Source organism: Penicillium digitatum, chromosome 3 (assembly GCF_016767815.1).
Source record: "Penicillium digitatum chromosome 3, complete sequence".
In the NCBI taxonomy this organism is placed as follows: Eukaryota; Fungi; Ascomycota; class Eurotiomycetes; order Eurotiales; family Aspergillaceae; genus Penicillium; species Penicillium digitatum.
The window spans coordinates 225,232-241,389 of NC_089386.1; the positions used below are offsets into that span (position 1 = coordinate 225,232).

General features: G+C 45.6%; 9 protein-coding genes across 9 annotated transcripts; 7 read left to right on the plus strand and 2 right to left on the minus strand.

Annotated features, from left to right (window-relative positions):
• Window positions 1-968: 968 nt before the first annotated feature.
• Pdw03_7653 (Allantoate permease, putative) lies at window positions 969-2,452 on the minus strand (the record flags this gene model as incomplete). Its single annotated transcript, XM_014677319.1, has 4 exons — window positions 969-1,364; window positions 1,414-1,955; window positions 2,014-2,179; window positions 2,333-2,452. The coding sequence occupies 4 exons, from the start codon at window positions 2,450-2,452 to the stop codon at window positions 969-971; spliced, it is 1,224 nt and encodes a 407-aa protein (XP_014532805.1).
• A 530-nt stretch (window positions 2,453-2,982) lies between these two features.
• Pdw03_7654 (Oxidoreductase, 2OG-Fe(II) oxygenase family, putative) lies at window positions 2,983-4,123 on the plus strand (the record flags this gene model as incomplete). Its single annotated transcript, XM_014677320.1, has 3 exons — window positions 2,983-3,208; window positions 3,253-3,731; window positions 3,785-4,123. The coding sequence occupies 3 exons, from the start codon at window positions 2,983-2,985 to the stop codon at window positions 4,121-4,123; spliced, it is 1,044 nt and encodes a 347-aa protein (XP_014532806.1).
• Window positions 4,124-4,575: 452 nt separating this feature from the next.
• Pdw03_7655 (Sucrose/H+ symporter, plant) lies at window positions 4,576-6,519 on the plus strand (the record flags this gene model as incomplete). Its single annotated transcript, XM_066101728.1, has 7 exons — window positions 4,576-4,766; window positions 4,824-4,875; window positions 4,936-5,252; window positions 5,313-5,459; window positions 5,512-5,882; window positions 5,947-6,234; window positions 6,287-6,519. 7 exons carry the CDS (start codon window positions 4,576-4,578, stop codon window positions 6,517-6,519), a joined length of 1,599 nt encoding a protein of 532 aa, XP_065956811.1.
• A 535-nt stretch (window positions 6,520-7,054) lies between these two features.
• Window positions 7,055-7,267, plus strand: Pdw03_7656 (FMN-dependent dehydrogenase; the record flags this gene model as incomplete). Its single annotated transcript, XM_066101729.1, has 1 exon — window positions 7,055-7,267. The coding sequence occupies one exon, from the start codon at window positions 7,055-7,057 to the stop codon at window positions 7,265-7,267; it is 213 nt and encodes a 70-aa protein (XP_065956812.1).
• A 141-nt stretch (window positions 7,268-7,408) lies between these two features.
• Pdw03_7657 ((S)-2-hydroxy-acid oxidase, putative) lies at window positions 7,409-8,173 on the plus strand (the record flags this gene model as incomplete). The annotated part of the gene is made up of 1 exon (XM_014677321.1): window positions 7,409-8,173. The coding sequence occupies one exon, from the start codon at window positions 7,409-7,411 to the stop codon at window positions 8,171-8,173; it is 765 nt and encodes a 254-aa protein (XP_014532807.1).
• Window positions 8,174-9,065: 892 nt separating this feature from the next.
• Pdw03_7658 (Glycoside hydrolase/deacetylase, beta/alpha-barrel) lies at window positions 9,066-10,192 on the plus strand (the record flags this gene model as incomplete). The annotated part of the gene is made up of 4 exons (XM_066101730.1): window positions 9,066-9,171; window positions 9,228-9,805; window positions 9,870-9,973; window positions 10,030-10,192. The coding sequence occupies 4 exons, from the start codon at window positions 9,066-9,068 to the stop codon at window positions 10,190-10,192; spliced, it is 951 nt and encodes a 316-aa protein (XP_065956813.1).
• A 904-nt stretch (window positions 10,193-11,096) lies between these two features.
• Window positions 11,097-11,677, plus strand: Pdw03_7659 (CMGC/SRPK protein kinase; the record flags this gene model as incomplete). Its single annotated transcript, XM_066101731.1, has 4 exons — window positions 11,097-11,155; window positions 11,214-11,326; window positions 11,415-11,531; window positions 11,580-11,677. 4 exons carry the CDS (start codon window positions 11,097-11,099, stop codon window positions 11,675-11,677), a joined length of 387 nt encoding a protein of 128 aa, XP_065956814.1.
• Window positions 11,678-11,914: 237 nt separating this feature from the next.
• On the plus strand, window positions 11,915-12,327 carry Pdw03_7660 (Protein kinase; the record flags this gene model as incomplete). Its single annotated transcript, XM_066101732.1, has 3 exons — window positions 11,915-11,917; window positions 11,976-12,218; window positions 12,268-12,327. The coding sequence occupies 3 exons, from the start codon at window positions 11,915-11,917 to the stop codon at window positions 12,325-12,327; spliced, it is 306 nt and encodes a 101-aa protein (XP_065956815.1).
• A 1,185-nt stretch (window positions 12,328-13,512) lies between these two features.
• On the minus strand, window positions 13,513-13,890 carry Pdw03_7661 (Cupin, RmlC-type; the record flags this gene model as incomplete). Its single annotated transcript, XM_066101733.1, has 1 exon — window positions 13,513-13,890. The coding sequence occupies one exon, from the start codon at window positions 13,888-13,890 to the stop codon at window positions 13,513-13,515; it is 378 nt and encodes a 125-aa protein (XP_065956816.1).
• Window positions 13,891-16,158: the final 2,268 nt, after the last annotated feature.

Below are 16,158 nucleotides of genomic sequence, written 5' to 3' on the forward strand. Positions count from 1 at the left end.
TCGATACTCGGATTCTAAATGCTAGAATTTATCGCCAGAACTTGGTACTCTAATTTGATACTAGGGGTGTAGATCAAGTACATGAATTCTCTCTCAAACGATAGAATTGATCCACACTATTTAATCCATGGATATAGTAGGTCGGTGTGGAAACGAATTACATGAAATTCTTGTCGTTACTGCGATTCTCTTTAACTCTAAGGATTAACTAAATGATTTACATATCAGATCTAACACGGATCATTTCTCAAAAATCTGGTACGAGGATTAGTTCCACAAAATGTATTTAGGAGCGTAAAGACCGTCTGAAAAAGGGTTTACACATCAAATGATCAAAAATTGTGAAAAGCACGCTTGATCTTTCTTACCAAGATTGATCTAAAGTAGTGGAGACTCTACTTGTACTCTATTTACCTTCTTGGTCCTCCCCAGCTATACAATATTAAGGGTCAAGAAGATCATAGCTACGATGATGCGATGGTACGACGTACAAGTAAATTTTGTGGAGAGTTACTTGAGCAAAGATGCTAGATGATGCAATTAACTATCTAGTGATTACTTTCTTCGCTGAATGTGTATTCCTAGTCTTTATACTCTATGCCAGTTGATGAATTAATCTGGGTACTTGGTACACTGGCGATTATAGACTGCTGTCAATATGCTTCCGTTCCCCCAAGCCTCCAAACGATGTAGGAGCCGAAGAATCCGATTTATCTGGCTAATCAGGATATCAAGGGAAATACCTCCACTCTGGACTCTTTTCACCCTCCTTCAACTGACTAGTATCAGTCTGATCCTCTCTCAATCTTACTCCCTGTTTGCTATCTCGCCGGTGATTTTCTATGCGCATCCAGCTTCCCAACCCAAGAACAAGGACAATGCAAACTGCATTGCAACAACAAGTTGCAATCAGAGTAGGCAGATACCTATTCAGTTAGCGGTGGGTCTTCGTGGGACAGCAGAGTTCCTTACTTTGGAGCATATTGAGTTCGGAATGTGGCCGCGCTCAACACTCCAGCGAAATTGCCTAGTCCGACAAAAAACCCCGTATTGGCAGCTCGCGAATTCTCGTGTACGTTGTTATTATTGTGCCATGCGTGGACGAGACACGATGGAATATATGATCCTGCTGCCATCAGGAAACAAGCAAAGTACGCTACCCCCTTGTTCCTTTGAACGTCAATCGCAATCAATATAATCATTCCGACCAAGGAAACGGTCAAAGAAAATACAATGTGGAGTGTTCGTTCGCGGAAATAGTCGGATGACTTGGCCACACACAGCAGGAATACTGCCCCGACAAGATTTGGCGCCACCGTCCAGAGATTAGTCTTGATCACGGAGTATCCCAATCGTTGAACAATCTGCCATCGTTAGCCAGCTATCGAGGCCGCGACGCTCATCAAAACCCACCAATGGGAAGAAATTCATTGCCGTGGCATAGGCAACAGGGTATGTGAACGTTATCAGACACCACACTGGGAACTTCCAGTCGCTCCATGACTCAAAGGCAGACTTGAGATCAAAAGGTGTATTAACCTCCAATGAGGTATCCCGAAGCAGACGTGCTGTCGCTACTGCCCTCTCTCTACCAGATAAAAACCAAGCACTTCGCACCCCATCGGGCAGTAGGAAAAATGCCACAGCTCCGATGAGTAGTGTCATCGATCCCTCAATAATGAACAACCACTGCCAGCCTTTCACAGCAGGGTTGTTGATTTGGAAAGCCCCAAAGGAGATAAGTCCGCTAAAGGCAGACGCCAGAACTGCAAATGACTGCATAATAGCTAGGCGGAATCCCATTTCTCCGCGGGTATAGAACAATGTGAGGTAAAATGTAGCTCCGGCGAAGAACCCCGCTTCAAAAACACCCAAGATGATGCGAATCGCAAGTAGAGAGCCGAAATCCTTAGCGGCACATTGGCAGAGGGCTAGAACTCCCCACACAATGGACACTATTTAATCAATGTCAATAAGTCCCACCGAGAGAGTAGAATAGTTGATGGGTCTCACTAATAGACAGCATAAGTCTGCCTGAATATCTCTTGATCAGAAGATTCCACGGCAAATCGAACAACCCAAACGGGATGTAGAAGAGCAGAATCAATAGAGAATAGTCATTCCCCTTCAGATTCAAGTCCTTGTCCAGACCATCCGTCTTTGCATTTGCCAAATTGCTCTGGATTGATTGTTAACACATTTTGCGAAGATAATGTCATTGTCTAAGTACTTGCCCGATCCATGCAGTCAAAGAAGTACATCTATACGATGACACAAGCCACAAAGTTAGCAATAATTTCCAATAGCTGACTGTATCTTGTTAAATATTTACCAAGCATAACGTTGGAAGCACTATGAAATCTATTTTTCTAAGATAGGACCTCTCGGCCTCCGGATCTGTGTACACCGTGCTTTCGACGATGTTTACTTCAGGGTTGGGCACCTTGGCCATTTCGGATGATTTCAATTCAGAAATCCTAATAGATGATTGAACTGCTGGTTTTCCAATAGATACCGCAAAGTAGTCGGGCGGGTTCTTATACTGAGCAATATCTTCTCCCTCGCAAAACATTCCAGTCCCAAACGCTCACGGTTATATACACAGAACAACAGCAAAGCCAGCCATTTCCAAATAGCCAACTGGCGTATCTTGCTTGATCTTTTTCCAGATAGGAGATAATTTGCAGTTTTTTTTCTTTGTTCACCCCACATCTTCCCCGCGCGGCCTTATCGCAGGTAATTAAACTGTTGCCCCCATTTTTGGGTGCATCCTTGTCCTTACCCCCATCCTTCATCGCAAATGCATGCTGGAGCTCCAGCTAGAGCTGGATTGGTTGGATTAGCTGGAATTGAAATTTCGGACTTCCTTGCGAGGTTGAACAGTCTTGGGGGTAGCTCAGTTTTAATTGCGAGCAAAGATCTTGAACGCAACGCGATCTTATTAGGCGAACGCAAGCACAATCCATCGGTTTAGTCTACACAATGTCTCCCCCCGCAGCTCCGCCTGTCTTGGATTTCGCTCCATTCTATGAGAAGGATAGCGACGCGAAATCCAAGCTGATCGAAGAGGTGCGCGAATGCTGCCACTACAACGGATTCTTCCAGATAACTGGCCACCGCGTCCCCTTGGGGTTACAGCGCCGCGTAATGGATTGTTCCAGGCGCTTCTTCGATCTCCCTCTGGAAGAAAAACTAAAAATTGACAAGAGTAAGAGTCTTATCCAGCTATCATGATTTCTACTAACTGAATAGATCTCAATTCGTTCAACCGAGGCTATGAACTCCTCCGATCGCAAATGCTGGAAGTGGGCACCGGACCAGAGCTGAAAGAAGGCCTATACATTGGCGAGGAAATCCCTACAGACCACCCCTACTATTTGGAGAAGAAGTTGAACAGCGGCCCCAACCAATGGCCACCTACCGTTCCCAACCGGGACGAATTCGAACAAACAACCATGGAATACTATCACGCAGTCTTCGATCTTGCAAAGGATGTTTTGGGAGTACTGGCTCAGACGCTAGGAGTAGAATCATCCTTCTTTGACCCTCTCACAGACGGAGCGGTCGCGACAATGCGCTACCTGCACTATCCGGCACAGCCGCAAGACACCGACGAGAAATTGAACCGCGGCATCGGAGCGCATACCGATTTCGGATGCATCACTCTCCTTCTGCAGGACGAGGTCGATGGCCTACAAGTGCTGGATGCACCATCGGGACAATGGCTGGATGTAAGTTCCAAGTATAACAATCTCTTAATCTTCATTCTGACAGAGATCGATAGGTCAAACCAGTTCCCGGAGCTTATGTGGTGAACTTGGGTAACCTCTTCATGCGCATGGCAAACGACAAATACAAATCCAACACCCATCGTGTGATTAACAAATCCGGTCGAGAGAGATACTCGATTCCGTTCTTCTTTAGTGGAAATCCGGATTATGTCTGCGAGTGCTTGCCTAACTGCCGTGAAGAGGGTGAACCTGCCAAGTACAGTCCAATTACTGTGCAAGACATGGTAACGGCGTCTTACAAAGAGAGCTACGGCCGCGCTGAGGCATTCAAGAGGAATTTGGATGTAACGAGGGCGCCTGTAACCCCGGCTGTTGCTGTGGTCGGTGCTTAGTGTAACTCTTTTTCCAATTTATAGAGATATTGAATTTAACGATCCGTGCCAACGAAATTGAAACTGCGCAAGAGATCAAGAATTTTCTCTATGCAAAGTTAGAATTTCCTACTCCGTATAGCACACGACAGGTAAGATGACTCAACAACCATCCCTGGATGGGTGGCTTAATTGGTCGACAAGCAACAAGTGCAGTAACGCCACAAAGTAAGATAAGTATTGGCCCGGTATAAGCTGTTGTGATATCACATGTCCAAGGCATCTATCCCAAGAGTGGGATAGCACATCGCGTTCTCTCCACTCTTGGTCGCCGTATCAAGATGGAGTATGCGGACTATCAGGCAGGATTATCAGATTAGGAGGTACATAGTAGCCCTAAAAGAGAAGAACAAGTGGCACTGATCTGCCTGAAATGAGAGTAAGCAATTTCTCGCCAAACTACCAATTGTAAGATGGACGAAATTCAAGTTGAAAAAAAGCAGAGCCAGCCAGGGGAGAGCAGCAGTCCGGACTATGAAGTTGCTAAATTGACGACTATTGATGATTATGAGCTTGAAATTTTTTACGGATCCTCGACTACCAAGGCATACCGCTTGAAGTCTGAGCTAGTTGGAAAATGCATGGAGGAGATTGGCATGGGCTGGTATTGACACCTCTCAGATCCAACAGCTTTAAGGAATGGAGATATTGACACTACTAGGTTTCAATGGAAACTCTTCGTTGTTACAGGTTTTGGATGGATAGTCGACAATGTCTGCAAATGCTCTCCTATTCTTCTGACACTCCCTTTTCCTGACATCGATTTCAAATAGTTTGCCTCGCAAGGCATAGGCAGTGTTCAACCCCCTATCAAGCAAGAGTTTTCCGGAATTGTGCAAGTCAGCTACAGTTCAGTTGCCTACTACATTGGGCTCATTCTGGGTGCCTCATTTTGGGGTCTGTCTAGCGATCTCATCGGACGCAAGCCAGCATTCAATTCTACGCTGCTCATTGCTGGCATCTTCCTATGTGCCGCCGCTGGATCGATGAATTTCATCGCATTCAGTGCACTATGGGCTGTAATTGGAACTGCTGCTGGTGAAAATGTGCCTGTTGATTCTATGATATTCCTAGAATTTGTGCCAGGAAGGTGAGAAAACAGGTAGTTGGCGACATTGATGGTGATCGTTGCTGACCCAAATCCTCCCAGTCATCAGTATCTTCTCACGGCTCTCTCAGCATGGTGGAATCTGAGCCAACTAGTTGTTTCCCTGGTTTCTTGGGCTTTCTTAGCACACTTCAGTTGTGCAACCGATGCCACCCCAGAGACCTGCCCCCGAAGCCAGAACATGGGATGGTAAGAGTCACAAGATTCACAACATATTTCATCGCTAATACTCAATCACTAGGAGATATACCCTCATCACTCTAGGTGTTTTAGCCCTTATCTTTACCTTCGTTCGCATTTTTGTTTTCAAACTCCCTGAAACCCCCAGATATCTCCTCTCCCAAGGAAGAGACCAGGACGCGGTCAACGCCATAAATTACATTGCCAAACAAAATGGAAAACCAGAACCCCTGACGCTTGAATTGCTTCATGCAATCGATGCTCGCTTTGGAAACATACTTGGCGAAGAAAGAGAGTCCAACCAAATGTCGAAAAAAGACATCGTGACGGAGAACCTTCAAGCCTTCCGAGGGAAGCACTACAGCGCGCTATTCGCAACTCGAAAACTTGGAAGACAGACATTGATTATCTGGGCTATCTGGTTGACAGTGGGTGAGTCAGGGGGTGTTGTTTTTAAAAAAATTACTATTATATCCCTACTTACCCTCACATTCAGGAATTGCCTACCCGCTGTTCTTTGCCTTCTTGCCCTCCTACCTGGCAACCAAATTCACAGAAAAATCTTCTCTCTCTCTAACATATCGAAACTACTGCATCACATCGGCTGTTGGAATAGTTGGACCCCTGTCCGCCGCAGTATCGGTAAACACCCGCATGGGCAGAAGATGGATGATGGGAATTTCAGCTGTTGTCACAGGCGTATTCCTATTCGCATACGTCGGTGTCAATACTTCATCGGCCGACTTGGCATTTTCCTGCGTTACCAGCCTTCTGGCTAATTTCGGTGAGATTAGATCACGTCCAATGATTAATTTCATAGCTTATTGATCCTACAGAGTACGCTATCATGTACGCGTTCACTCCAGAATCATTCCCGGCTCCTCATCGTGGCACTGGCTCTGGAACAGCGGCTGCCCTGCTTCGATTTGGAGGACTCGTTGCTAGTATTATCTCATCCCAGACTGGTTTTACAACTGCGCCAATCTATGCTAGTGCGGCATTGTGGATTGTTGTTGGCGTGTTGTGTGTAGGATTGCCCTTCGAGACCCATGGACACGATGCGCTGTGATTGAGTGAGTGACAGAGAGGCCTAGATGATGTATAGCATTTTGGTATACCTCCATAGGGTCTCAGTGAGAAAGCTAGTTATTCGACAAATGACTTGCTTGTGGTCAGATTAAGTTATCAATGCATTTTCCCATTAAATCCGAAGTGACACGGTCTTACTGGGCAACAAATCCTCTACGCTCGTATATCCCAAGTGCCCCGTCAAGTTGATCACCCAATCGAGATGTTCGAAAGCATGCGGATCTTTAAATAAACGAAATCATTAAACTACGAAATTTCTTATGGAAGGATTCAAATTATCCACTGCAATGTGCAAACTGGTCAAAATTGGGGGTGCTCATATCTGAATTGTAAGATAAGGGCTCTGATCCTTTCCTAGGCCAAATTTTTCTGTGGTAATTGATAGCACAGCTATTTATATACAGAAATCATAAGTAGTTAACTTCTAGGAGGTTACAGGCATCCTTGGAAGTCATCCTGGCGGATCACAGGCAATCCTACGCTGGGGAGGACGGGATGCCACCAAGGAGTTCGACATGATCCATCCTCACGAAACCCTGGAAAATATCGAGCGGTCATTCCTGGGCACGGTCGAGCCACGAGAGCGTCGAATCCCAGATTCTGCTGCCGAAACGATCATCCAAGCACCACCGAGCACATGGCTGAACCTAGATGAGATAGAATCGGCCGCCGCAAAAATCCTTAGCAAAAAGGCATGGGGCTACTATGTTTCCGCTGCCGATGACTAGATATCAAAGCACCTCAACACACTAGCTTACCGTTCAATCCTGTTTCGACCACGGGTGTTTGTCGACTGCCGCACGTGCAAATTGGAAACCAGCCTTCTAGGCCACAGCGTTGGTTTACCGATCTTCGTCATTCCAACTGCAATGGCGCGTTTAAGACACCCCGCAGGAGAAAAGGGCATTGCGGAAGGTTGTCGATCATTCGGGGGCCTCCAAATCATTGCAAATAACTCCTCACTCTCTCCGGAGGAGATTGTCGCCAACGCGCCGTCAACACAGATATTTGGATGGCAGCTTTATGTCCAGTTGGATAGGCCGTTGAGTGAAAGCATGTTGGCACGTGTTAATCGGCTGGCTCAAATCAAGTTTATCGTGTTAACACTCGACGCACCAGTGTCAGGTAAGCGAGAGGACGATGAGCGGATCCACATTCAAGCCAATAAAACAGCAAGTGTCAGCACCCAGCTCTTTGCTGGGACGGGTCCATCGCTCACTTGGGCGGATACTCTTCACTGGTTATCTCGGCAAACAACCAAGCCAATTGTCCTCAAGGGAATACAGACACACGAAGATGCAGTTCTGGCCGCTCATTATGCGCCTTTGATGCAGGGGATTGTTCTGTCCAACCATGGTGGGAGATCGCTTGACACAGCCCCTCCTGCAGTACACACTCTCCTTGAACTTCGAAAATATTGCCCGGATGTGTTTGACAAGGTTGAGATTTGGGTAGATGGTGGCATTCGTCGCGGTACAGATGCCGTCAAGGCGCTATGTCTTGGGGCGAAAGCTGTTGGGGTAGGAAGACCGGCTCTCTGGGGTCTCGCTGCTGGTGGAGTCGAGGGTGTTGAACGAACATTGAAAAGTTGGTTCTCCTTCAAAACATCGATTATGATGCCGTTGCTAATCTAAGAATGTCCACTCCCTAATTCTGTCAGAAGAGATGAAAACGTGCATGCGCCTCCTTGGTGCGGAGGCAGTTGACGACCTTGGCCTTCAACATGCATGTACCCCTTGCTGTTCTTTGGTGTGCTACTTTCCTGACACTCAACTCCTAGATTAACACGGCGATTTTGCAACAACAAATCTATGGAGGATCTTCGTATCTGGCAGACAGACGTTTGGGTTTGATGAAAGGGAAACTCTGAAGGACTGGAATGACTGCCCAATTGTGGAGAGTTAGCTTGGAAATACACAAAAGCCATGATTTTATACAGTAGGCTCATTTATCACTAAAACCATTGATGTCTCACCCATTGCGACTACTTTCGTAAACATCTGTTCTAGCCTTGGGCCAACTTTTATGCCTGAAGTACCAAGGCCAGAAAGCACGGCTCTCTCCCAACTCTTCCTTCGTTTGCAACTCCCTATTGGAGTATCCATAACAGATCTTTATTTAGTTCCCAGCTGTAGCTCCTGTGTTTAATGTGCTCTATTCCACTCAGCAAGACTGCAAAATATGAATGAATCATCCAGACAGTAACAAAACCACGAGCTAAAAGAAACTGCCTCGAATAGGGGCAATTAGGTTCAGTCATGACTAGGACAAATGTTTATATCTTTTACTAACAGGAGCTTTCCTATCTCCATTTCCAGAATCTGCCATCCAACTTGTTTAGGGATCCCCCCACCTTTGTCTGTCGCGGTACATTGTTGGGGGTACCCATAGAGGGGGACTATATTTAGGTCAACAGTACCCCTCCTACACTTAGTTCCAATCCATTTCAAATGAAAGAATTTTGTTTTCTCTTAGACTAGACTTCAAGCTTCCCCGTCACCAGAAACACCTCGAATCACAATCATCATGGGCAAAAAGCGCGTTCTTGTCGGTTACGGTGTTGACATTGACGCAGTAGCCGGCTGGCTAGGCTCATACGGAGGAGAGGACAGCGTAAACGACATCAGTCGAGGTGGGCCAGATGTTTCTCAGAAATGACTGTTAGCACACTAACACAATCGCCCAAAGGTCTCTGGGCAGGACACGTCGGCACACCCCGCGTGCTAAAACTATTCGAAAAGTACAACATCAAAGCAACATGGTTCATCCCAGGACACACGCTGGACACCTTCCCTGAAGAATGCGCAATGGTCAGGGATGCCGGCCATGAGATCGGGTTACACGGCTACTCGCACGAGAATCCCTGCGACTTGTCCACTGAGCAACAACGCGATATCCTCGACAAGACATACAAGATGTTGACGGACTTTTGCGGAAAGCCACCGCGCGGAATTGTCGCGCCGTGGTGGGAGGCCAGTGCAGAAATGGTTGAGCTCTTGCTCGCTTATGGGATTGAATATGATCATTCCATGTCCCATGAGGATTGCCAAATGTACTGGCTGCGGACTGGAGATACGTGGACAAAGATTGACTACAAGCAAAAGGCCGAGACTTGGATGAAGCCTCTGATCAAGGGTAATTCAACGGGTCTTGTGGAGATTCCAGGTAGTTGGTATATTGATGATTTGCCACCGATGATGTTTATCAAGAATTCAGCGAATAGTCATGGATGGGTAAATCCGCGGGATGTTGAGGATATTTGGAAGGTGAGTATTTTTAATTGTGTACAAGAGTACGAGGAGATTGAACTGACACGATTGCTTAATACAGGATCACTTTGACTATTTCTATCGAGAGTACGATGAGTTTGTTTTCCCTATGACAATTCATCCTGATGTTTCTGGTCGGCCTCATGTGTTACTCATGCACGAAAGGTATGTTCAAATTCATACTATCAGAGATGATTGTGTTGTTAATGTCCTGGATGCAGACTTATTGAATATATTAACAGCCACGAGGGAGTGGAGTGGGTGACCTTCGAGAAAATGTGCGATGAGTTCAAAGGAAAGAACCAGCCACCTCCAGGTGCACTCATGCCAGCTTCTCCCGGTGCGATTGCAAATGCAGAGGTAGAGGGAGAGAAACAGAAATAAACACATACACTAGCTTGAAGCTAGATTTGATCAACTGCCGCCCAAGAATTATGAGGTCACCTAAAAGTATTCGCCCCAGTGAGGTAAAACTTTCAATTGAATCGGCATTGACAAAAATCACCAACTCCTTCCGTAGTTGACGTATCACCCAGGACAAATATTTTCCAAGGGAGGCTATACAATTGGTTTTGTTTCGGAGAGTCAAAAGATCACACACGACCCAGTGCTGCAGACAGTGCACTTCTTGCCCTGAAGCGCCCGAACAACAGCGTAACACCCCAGTTGAACCTCAATAGTATAATGGTAAAAAAAAAGGCCGCGCCTTCCCGACCTTCAAAGGCTTCAGGCATCCCAGAGTACTTATCATCAAAGTCCTAACCAACAATGCCAAGACAGCGAAGTCATCAAAACCGGCAAAAATGCCAACTGTCTTAGTCGTAGTCTTGGCAAGAGCAAATCGGACTGCTCGGTCGAGTGTTGAGAGTTTTAGCTAACTGTCAACAGGGTTGACTACTCTTGAACGTGGTATGGCATGGAGATCAAAATAGCAGACAGGGGGGATGCCTGGGTAAATGACATCTGTCATGTGCTGGTTCATGATTTACCGCTTGTGAAGATCATGTGATTGGCTTTTGTTTACATCCCATGGCAATCTAGGCCTCTTGATGTTGTTTGACAAACCTATATGGCAGTTGCTTGGTTACTATCGAGACGTACTGTCCACTTGAAGAGGGTCTCACGACTTCGCCTTTTCTCCAAATCCATATCTACCCACCCAGACAAGAGTCAGATTCACCAGCCCAGTTACTTTTCCCCCCTTGATGCAGAACCACTTCATCACTACCGCCAAGGCGGCTACCACCCCGTTAATTTGGGGTAATGCTTAAAGTTCGGAAGGTACAAGATGCTACATAAGCTAGGATGGGGAGGTTACTCGACGGTGTGGGCGGCGAGAGATCAAAGGTTGTACAAAATTGGGAGACTCATAGTAGTTCTAGCTAACGGAAAAGACTCTCTGCAGGAATGATACGTATATTACTGTTAAAATTTGTGTTGCAGAAAGCCATGGTGGGGAGACACGAGCTTCCAAATCTGAACAAATTGGCATCTCGTCACCCTTATCTCGAACATTCGGTGCGCCTTTTTGACACTTTTAACCTCAAGGGCCCAAATGGATCTTATAATTGCCTGGTATATAAACTTATGGGATCTAACATTCCAGACACAATTGATACACACTTTTCCGGTAGGAGACTCCCTAGAAAGCTTGCCAAAGTCATTGCCAAGCAAAGCCTAGTCGGAATCAATAGCTTGCACCAACAAGAGATAGCACATAGAGGTAGGCCATTCTATTAGGATTGGTTTGAACTATTCTAACATAATGCAGATCTACATACCCGCAATTTGGCCTTCACTATACCTCGGATAGACAAGGTGACTAAAGAGAAATTCACCGAGACTCTAGGAAAACCAGAAATTGGCTAGATCCAAAGGAGTGACGGGAAAGACCTAGATCCTGGTTTACCTAAGTACATCGTAAGGCCTACCTCGCATCGGAAGCATATATAGAACTCAGCCCAGTCGATCAAGATACTCGACTTCGGCGAGTCATTTTCACATTCTCAAGTTCCTCGAACCCTACAAACACCTCTACCTGTCGCACCTAAGGTTATCTTTCAAGATCAAATTGACGATCGTGTTGATTTATGGAGCTAAGGATGCATGGTAGGTGAAGAATTTCGACGTTAAACCCCATAACATAGTTATCTGATAGGTGTGATAGCTCTTTGAAGTTTTCGTTGGCCAACCAACTTTTGACACCTTCATGATAACGCCTACACTCCTTGTTGGTCAGATGCAAGAGATGGCAAGTGATGACCTGCCTAACAGATGGCATGAGATATGGGACAAGATGAACGGAGATAACGACGAACTCACAGACAACCCTGCGCCCACTTTGCAGGAATGGCTAGAAGAATTGTACTTCGGTAGTCCGCAGAGTCTTGACCTCACCAGAGAGGATATCGTAAGCCTAGGGCGAATCATTGGAAAGCTATTGCGGTTTGAACTGTCAGCAAGAGCGTCAGCAAAACAAGCTTTGGATGACCCCTGGTTTGATGAGCAAATTTTATTAGGGTGATGACTTCGAGAAGCTGTCTGGAGAGCTCGAATCTGTAACGAGACTGTATCTAAAGATTTGCTGGACTTCCTTTCAATCTTCCAGGCGTGCATGCCGAAGAAAGAACTCGAGTTTGTGTGGTTCACTCATATTTAACATCCCAAAGACACCATTATACTACTGCCATACTTCCATAGTACTATCGTACTTGTGAAAAATCAATGGTAGATGATCCGGCCATTCTTTGTCACTGAAAGTCCACTGCTTCTGGTAGGCCTCCTAGTATCTAGGCAGCCACCTAGACTGTTCCTAGTCAAAGGTCGCCAGGATGCGATGTGGTTTGTAGGACGTAATGATAATATTGCTCCAGTGAAGGTCACTTTGAGTGAACTTGCAAGTACTATCATTGGACAGGTCATGCCAAAGGGTTGTATTGGGACAAAGTGTGGATAAGGCATACGTTTGCGATAGAGATATGTATGCCAGTCACAAAACTCATGAACTGCATTAAACGGCCCCACCTCATCCGTGTGGGCAGTGAATAAGATGGTATAGATAGATTTACGTGCTTAATTAACTAGATGAAAGTTGGAGTTATCAGTCATATACGTAAGGTATAAAGCCGGCACAAACCTATCAGCTTGTCGGAAGGATCTTGTCCCATCTGGCAAAGGCTGCCATGACAAGACTTCTGATGGTTTGCAATCTCTCATGGGATTATTAACATCTTCACAATCCGTTTAATGCTTGTAGATATTTAGGTACTTGCATGCTCACATGGCATGATTTTGTGTTGTTGGCCTGAGGCTAGATGATTGCATACTGTACAAAAATGAGACAGGACTGTCCGACACGGTTTGTCCATAGTCAAGTACATCATTATCTCTTCAACTCTTGGAGACTCAATCGCATCTTCTGAATCTCAAGATCCTCAGTAAGAATTTTGCTCGTAATCAACTATTCGCAGATAATACGTTAAGTAGGATTTGTCAACCTAGACTTCAATCGTCCTATATTCCACTATTCAAAACTGCAAGGGCCAAGGGAACCATCACCAGGCTTTAGTTGAAGGATAGCACAAAGCGGCAACGGCCAAAAGGAATAGAAATACACTTCATCGGTTCCGATTCCATTCGCCGCTAATACACACTCCCACTCAAATCACTTCTCTGTTCCCCTGGTGATTGGCCCAGCACTAAGCTCAAACGAGAGTAATAGGCTCAGTTCCGAAGAACACAGATACATTTGCATAGTCCTCGCTGCACTCAAAGTCCACCATCTGACCCTTGGTAAAGTAGACACAGTCTCCAACTTTGAGGGTGAATGTTTCTCCACCATGAACATGCGCCTTGATCCACCCCGCTGTCACATAACTAAATTCGTCACAGGGGTATGTCATAGTGGCTGTTGCAGACTCGCGGAAAGCGCCAGCAACGCACCTGCCATCCAGTGAGCGGAATATGATGGCTTTGGTACCCTCCCATTCCGGAAATTCCTCCCAAGAAAACGAGTCCCATTTTCCAAACGGGACTTTGCTGGGCTCATCGGAGCCGGTGGGATTGGCTTGGGACTCTGGCATATTAGGTAGCAGACTGAAGTAGTGATTTGAAGACCAGTGGGTGTTGTTGACGACAAGAGGGGGGGGTTGTCTTTTTTAAAGACAGATTATGCTTCTACATCACGCACTCTTATATCCCGTCCCCTAAGACGCGGTGTACTACGTGGTCGATGCCGATGGTGCACTTACATTCCTCTTAAATATCACTATGTGATACTTACGCACCCACCCGTTGACCTTTCTTGGTCTCGTGGTTCCGTTGACAATAGCAGAGTTGTTTTAATTGACTTCTTATGTTACACTTGAGCTATCATCATTCCAGCACATACATGGCTGTTCAGTGATTGGCTGCTCAACGAAGGGCTGTGTTGGAACTTGAGATAAATGGGGTGCAGGCATGTTAAATACGCCTAATTCAAGGTTTTACAAACGAAGTGCTCAGGAATCTGAACTTGCATATCTCAACCCCCCCCCCCCTTCCGCCATCCCGAGATGACAGCAAAGCAAGGGTCTAATCATCGCCAGTAATTATTATCGTTCAGCTGAATGGATTTATGAAGATCCAAACGCTCGAAATGCTATGGATAGGCTGATTCATGATTCTAGCCGCCGCCGCCGCATATAACATGGTAGAGTGGTAAGCCTAGGTTGTCTACTCCATACTATTGATTGTTCACATCCCTGGCGCCACATGTTATATTTTTCTATCTATAACACCGCGAAGGAAAAAAAAGGTATCGGAATGTTATCTTACACCACAACTCTACTTGACGGTTAATCAGCTGCCCAAAATGACTACCTTGGACGCCAGGGAAGGATTTAGACAAAGCAAATATCTTGGAATACAAAACTTTGGGACTTTAGCTCGGAGAGAGATTTTGTGGTCGGGCTTTGCGTGGTAGTACAGCTACATTGGTCTCCTTTCTGTGGTAGGTTGTGTGAATTGAATCGACTATATGGCTCTTTTAACCAACTTCGTTTTCCTTACGTGCATTTACTGAGCATTTTGAATTTTTTTCTCCTTTGAAGGCCTTTGTTCAAAATTTATTTGGTTCCTTCTTGAGGCTAAACTTGTGGTTTAGGCCCTTGTTGAAGGAGAAAGCAGGTCTTTCTTGCTCCTTATCTTCTCTTTAGTTTCTTGCTCTATCTCTCCTTTCGTGTGGAACAAACCTTTAAGATAGACACCACCTGTATGTGGCTTACTTGTTCATGAACGTGACTCTTTTTAAGATCGGGATCGGAATCAGATACCTAGGCAGCAGACCTACAATGACCAAACTATATAGTGAATCCTAGAATTTTTCCTGATAATTAAATCAATAAAGAGCTATTAAAAAAGATGTCAGGAAAAGTGTATTATTGGCAACCGAATATCAGTTGATCCAAGATAATCTCGCGAGTCTTCCCTCCAAAGCCACACTTTTCTGACAAATCACACCTCACTTTCAATGTCGGCTATGCACAATAGGTTCTGCCTACTGGGTGACATGAGCCCTAGTTCGAATATTCATGGCGCCCGTTATCACTTCGCACGCAGAGAGAATTGAAACATTTGTTAACTTAGTCCCAAATCAGCATAGAAGGTCGAGCAATCTCAGCGTGAATGGCTCAGCAGGCAAATACTACCACCTTGTTGTCAATCTAAGGTTATCTGAATCGGCTCCTCCTCGTTACGGTCTATCCCAATCATGCAGTCTTATACATGATCGCGCTCTACAATTATCTATACGAAGCAACTATCTCTTCACCAGACATCCATGATAGGTTCTAATAACACAAAACCTAGACTTCAACCTTGAAGAGATTTAGATATATCGCACTCCTATCGAGTCTGCCTACAGCATCATTCAGATCCAGGTTCAATATCTATTGGTGAAAATTTTCTCATATGTCTTGATTGATGTTCTAACACACTAAGCTGATTGCGATAAATTCCTTCCGGTGCTTATAGAACGGCCGTGTACTTCCACCGAAGCCACCAACCAGCCGCTACTAATAGCCTCTAAACTGTACGGAAAGCGACCATGCTATCGTGGGCACACGCCGAGAATAACGCTTCTTTCCGCTCGAAAGTTAGAAGCACGCTCCTCATAATATCGATGAATTTACAAGGACTATGAGTGGCCATCGGGCACCGTTGTTAGTCATAAATCCGATTCCGGCCCCGGTGGTGCGCCTTGCTCTGGGGCACAATCAGAATTGCACTCCGAAGAGAATTTGAAACCAACAAGTGGAGGGGATCAATTGGCTTCTTCTAAATGACATTTTTTTTCAAAGTTAATCCCCTGA